The sequence below is a fragment of the Gavialis gangeticus genome, unplaced genomic scaffold (genome assembly GCF_001723915.1).
Source record: "Gavialis gangeticus isolate Ggan-Ray unplaced genomic scaffold, GavGan_comp1, whole genome shotgun sequence".
Classification (NCBI taxonomy): Eukaryota; Metazoa; Chordata; order Crocodylia; family Gavialidae; genus Gavialis; species Gavialis gangeticus.
In genome coordinates this window covers 31,746,035-31,751,788 of record NW_017729022.1, presented here as the reverse complement: position 1 = coordinate 31,751,788, position 5,754 = coordinate 31,746,035, and the positions used below count along the sequence as shown (strand labels likewise).

General features: G+C 35.5%; 1 protein-coding gene across 1 annotated transcript in view; it reads left to right on the top strand.

The window, feature by feature from the left end:
* KCNC2 (potassium voltage-gated channel subfamily C member 2) overlaps positions 1–4,859 on the top strand; it is a 229,801-nt gene extending 224,942 nt beyond the window's left edge. The window contains exon 6 of the mRNA XM_019515786.1: positions 2,192–4,859. Coding sequence (XP_019371331.1) covers positions 2,192–2,328 — 137 coding nt within the window. The 3' untranslated portion in view covers positions 2,329–4,859. The remainder of the gene's footprint in view (positions 1–2,191) is intronic.
* The last annotated feature ends 895 nt before the right edge of the window (positions 4,860–5,754 follow it).

Below are 5,754 nucleotides of genomic sequence, written 5' to 3'. Positions count from 1 at the left end.
AAAAAAAAAAAAAAAAAAAAAAAAAAAAAAAGGGAGAAGGAGGAAAAGAAACATAACACAAATAATATACTTGTTATTTCTTCTAGCTGTATGAAAGACATTTAATTTCTTCTTTGTTTACCATATTACCAGGAATATCTTTCCACAAGAATTGGACAAATATGAGTTAAAAATTTAGATTTTTTTTTACTCAAACTCTCTAATTGTTCAAATACTGAAAGAAACTTTATGAATTTGAAATGTATCGGAGGTTTCTCAAGCAGCACAGTCCAACCTGATCTTACAATCTGGAGATAACACTGCATGATGTATTAGCAGACATTGGCCACATCTACATATGACACTACATTACCATAGCAATGCGCTACGGCAAGGTAGTGTCTGCAGGCATCTACATGTGACCAGCAGCTACTTTACGATCACGCTCCCCTGCTGTAGCATGCTGCTATGGCAAAGTAGCTGCTAAAAATAACTGTCCAGCGCAGGCTGGAGTGTTACTGCGCCATGATACAAAATCATGGCAGAGTAACAATGTCACCTTAGTGGCATGTGTAGACGTATCCAGTGATTAACAGATTTTATTTTAAGCAATTCCTCAGAATATCAGTTAAGAGGTCTTGAATAGGGAAAAATGTTAATAAATTTTATTATTTATTTGTTTTCAGTATGGCTTTCAATGTACTAGGCCCCGTATTAAGCCAAAGACCCAATCTCTGTTCTAAACTACATGTATTTTGGAGAGAAACTAAGAGCTGACTTTCCTAAAACTGCTAATTACTTTGTCTTGAATATGATACAAATTTAAACCATCACAAATATGACCAAATACTGAAGTTCAGGAAGTTGAACAGATAACTTTTAATAAGAAAACCCCAGTAAGATCTAACATAATGCTCATTTTTTCATTTACATTTTCAGTTTTCTTCAGCGAGACTGTCATAGCGAAATACCTTGTACAGCAATGCCCCAGTCTTGTAAACATACAGACTTTCTTAACTCTCAACAGGTAGTCCAAATGAAGTCAGTGGGACTACATCTGCCTACAGTTAAGCATTCACATTAGTATTTTCAGGATAGGATCTACACAGGGAAATTTCAGCTAAAATCGGAAGTAATTGCCTGTAAGCGTTTGGGTTTCATGATCCTTTTTCTTGCTGATATCCTTAAGGTTCTGAACAAATCAATAGGTAACTCATGGTTTAATTCGTTAAATTATTTAGTATGTAAAATTAGATATATTTATGTTTGAAGATAGGGAAACATTGAATAACAATGCTTTCCTTGTGGTTTAAAGCACAGACTTTACTAACTTAAGCCAAATCTTTATTCAGCATAAAATGGGCAGATTGAGTCGACAGTTTGTGTGAATAGAAATGTCTGCAAGCACAGTGTTCCATCCAAATTGCAAGAAGTTTCTCTCTTTTCATGTGTCTGCCCAATTTAAAAATAATTTTTTCATCATTTCAGTCTTACAAGCAGTCATTTTATATTTTTCATTAGAATCATTTGGATAAGGACTGCAAATATTATGATTCTACTTTTGCAGATCAAATGGCAAATAAATCAAACTCAATTATCTTTATTATATTTTAATGTTAGCCTTAATATTTCTGAAGATGGATTTCTTCAACGTAGTATCATATAATCCTCTATATGCTTGACTATATAGTTGCATGGTATAATTCATTAGTCTTCTCAGTTTTAAGGAAAATCTGCTCATATTAGACATTGGATTTAATATAGAGTATATGATTTTAAAATGTTATAATCTGTTTTGCTCTAATGAAATCTGGAATATATTTACCCAGATAATACAATTTACAGAAATCACTCAATACTACTTTATGCAAGACCAAATAATTCCCTGTCTTACAATAATATGACATAACTGAAGCCAATGAAGTTTTACTGAACATAGGTCAGGGTTGAATACAGCCTACTAGCCTGAATAATAGGACTACAATTATGTAGTACATATGATTTGCGATGGCTTTGTTCAGACTCATTTGAAAGGATAGCTGGATTAATATGCCTTCATTTCCTTTTGACAGGCTGCCTCAACATTAAGTTCTGTGCAGGCAAATTCCTTTTGAACCCAAAATAGCACATTTGGTTACATTGCATTGTATTGTTTGTCTTTGTCTATTTTCTGGCTGAATTCAACTGATGTCTGTGCATTTTCTCATAAAAGGATACGAAAAATCCCGAAGCTTAAACAACATTGCTGGCTTGGCAGGCAATGCTCTGAGGCTGTCTCCAGTAACATCACCCTACAGCTCACCTTGTCCTCTAAGACGCTCTCGATCTCCCATCCCATCTATCTTGTAAACCAGATGGCATCAATCGGCTACATAGTATTAATTCAAAATACTGTTTACCACATAATGGATATAAATGTAGCATTAACTGTAGGCTCCATAAATACAGTATAAATCCTGCATGATTTAACTGTCAGTAGTAAGAAATGCCACTTGGGTAGCTGAAGATTTTTATCTTGGCTTTTAAGATGATCTAAAGTAGTGCTTCTCCTTCTATATCTGCTATATTGTCCTACTTTACCAAGGCAATAAAAGGACAGTTAGTGGACTCCATTGGCCAGTACATTCAATAAATAAGTATATTTTCAGGGAGATAGCTAAAACAATGTGCTTCCAAATGATCACTCCATTGGACGTTCATTTCTTGTGATTAATCCATTCGGAAGATGTCTGGAATCTGTCTTGGTGGCACACAATGTGACTTGAGTCTGATCATTTGCATGGACCATCCTGTCTTCATTATCTCTCTGAAAGCAGTGTTGCGGATTATTGGGACCACAGATGGCTCTGGATGTGTGTTATTGCGTTGTACCATCCTGCTGAAATGAAAGCAGTTAATGAACTGGTCTGCATGTGGGATTGTTTTTCTTTATTTAACCTTTTAATTTTTTTAAATACTTGTTTTTAAATAGTTTTCTTTCTTGATTAATTGACTTTGGTACTAGATTGTTGTATCAGAGCTCTGAATGTCTCTGGTTGTTTGCACACAGATAACTGCAAAGAGGTTGTCATTACTGGTTACACGCAAGCAGAGGCCAGATCTCTTTCTTAATGACTTGGGGAAGGCACAAAACATGAAAGAAAGGTAAACGCCATCCAGGCTTGCAATTTTCAGCTAGCAAGTGCTGCTTGGTACTATAGTATTTTTTTTTCTGCTCCAGCATTCTTGAACATATTCAGAGGCTGTGTACCAAGTAAAAGCAAGAAAAATATTGCTTTTTTGCTGTGCAACTGTAGAAGGGCAATAGTTTGAAAGATGGGGGTGGGGGTGTTGACCAGCCTTTAAACCTCTGGATCATGAGCTTCACAAATTCCTTCAGTCAATGTTTTTAGGTGCTTTGTCTTCTGTGTTTGTTTCTGTCTGTCTATTTTGTAACATGTCTACTGTATTCTTCATCTGTCTTCATAAAGTACAGAGATACCTTTTAAAATGCCCCATCTTTTTAGATTAACTGCTAAGTACATTTTCTCATTTTCCCCTTTGTGGTATAGACAATATATATTTCAAGTGCAGGTTTAATAACCTTTAGACTATCTAATGTGGGAACTTTGAAGATTTCTGAAATGTGGAATTTGGCTGTTTTGTTGTTCTAACTGGTTGCCTACTGCAGCAACATCAATTTTGCTACCTAGCAACCAGCATTCATTATGGTATTCAAACTGTATCCCTTCTAGTGGCTTTTTTCTTTCGATTTAAAAAGAGAGAAACCCGTTAATACACCAGTACAAATACAGTAGTAAATTTGATATTTTGAGCTGGTGAGGATAAACACCCAACAATATTGAACCGTAGATATACAAGGAAAAGAAAGTCATAAGAGGTTTTTGAGATTTGTTGAATAACCCCTGATTGTCATATGTTTATTTTTTGTTAGGAAAAGAAAACATGCCCTTTATTGTGGAGTATGTAACATATTCTTCTGTATATAGCCTAGTCCTATAGCATGGCCTGCATGTCAAAATTCTTGTACAATAATGTATTTATCAAATGTACATTGATTTTAGTTTTGGTAAAATACTGTCAATAGAGAGAAAGATAATTGCAAACAGCTTTTAGCAAAGGAATTAATACACTGTCTGGTGCTGCTGTTATATTGACTACAGTGTTGTACAGAATTTATCATGGATTTTTGACTGCTGAAAAAGGGACAATGGAATTTAGCCATACCAAGGACTGTACTGGAAAGAGACTACTGCTCCTGAATGGACCCTGATAAGCAACTTGCACCTTGAAGAGGTCACTGAGACTTCACATGGGAAGCAGAACTTGCTAATGAAGATTAAGGACTGCTTTCAATTGCTGCTACCAGTAGAAGGGATGAAAAGTTGCTGTTGATGAGTCAGCTGTAAATAAAACGTGTGTGCATGGAATAACAGTTTTTGCCATCTATGTCAAGGAACGCTGAATTGAAAGTCATCTTCTCTAAGACTCCATGCAAAGGCCCACACACTTCTGTCTGTGTATTCTTCCTGGTTCCTGCAGTAGGTTGTGCTGTGGATTATATAAAGAGACACACTTATAATGATAGTGATGTAAACTACATCTATTTTAACCTCCTCGTAGCAATGGTATTTTTTGCAAAGGCCATGAACATGGACAGAATAGGTTTTGCTACAAGTCCTTGCTTTCTCAGTTTGCCATAGCTATATTTTTACAAATTCTAGTGTACATGCCAATTTTTAAGTTTACTCTTCACTTTGATAAGAGAAATGTGGCTGCAGACAAACATCATAGACTATGTTCACAACTCACAGGTTTTTTTTTCATTGTTACCTCAGAAATATATGTATATGAGAAATAAAATTCTGGCAGCAAAAATATTTTTTTTAATTCAAAATGTCGCAGAAGCAGCATCAATAAATATAAAATATGTATTAAATTATATCCTAAAAATGTATATTTTGCATAAGAGAGAGATTCTTTGATTATTTTTTGTGAGTTTTGTGGTAAATTGATCTAGTCTATTCTATGTTTATGATGCGTTGTAGCAGTACAGTGTAAGAATTATGTTCTTGCCATCCTACTTGATGAGAATTTCTCCAGAATCTGTCTGTCACCCTGGTATCCTCAATGTAGGGACCTATCCCAGTTGTGAAACTCTGTATTGTGGAACTCTTGTGAACATGTCAAGGTGCATGTACAGTCCTGGTGGAAACCAATGGAAATGTAACTAACTGAAACAGAGAATAAAAACTGCAAGATCTGGGGAGGAACTTGGAACATATACTATGAAATGGCTCATGTGCTTTCTTGATATTTATCTGTATCCCTGGCTCTGGCCATTTTTGTTTCCCTGAACACATAAGGAGCTCATTCAAAGGACTAGTGTGAACTGGATTTAAATTGATTTAAATTTTTTCTCCCGCCAGTTTTGCGTTACTGGATACTGATTTTAGTGAAAATAGTCACACGTATATTTTGAGATGCTTTATTTAAGAAGGAAGTCAGGCAGGAGCAGGTCAGGGTGGCATTTTAGAGACTAACTAGTTCAGAGAGGCATAAGCTTCATAAATGACAGCCTACTTCGTCAGATGTTATTAGTCTCTAAGGTGTGCCTATATATGTGCTCTGATGCGTTCTGATTAGATTAAGCAGAACTCAATCAAGTCTGCTGGAGCAATTTAATTGGAACACTCCAGCATGCTGCAGTGTCTCATTTATTCAACATCCCATGTTTCAAATGGTTGCAGGGTCACTTTAAAGCTCATTCAATGA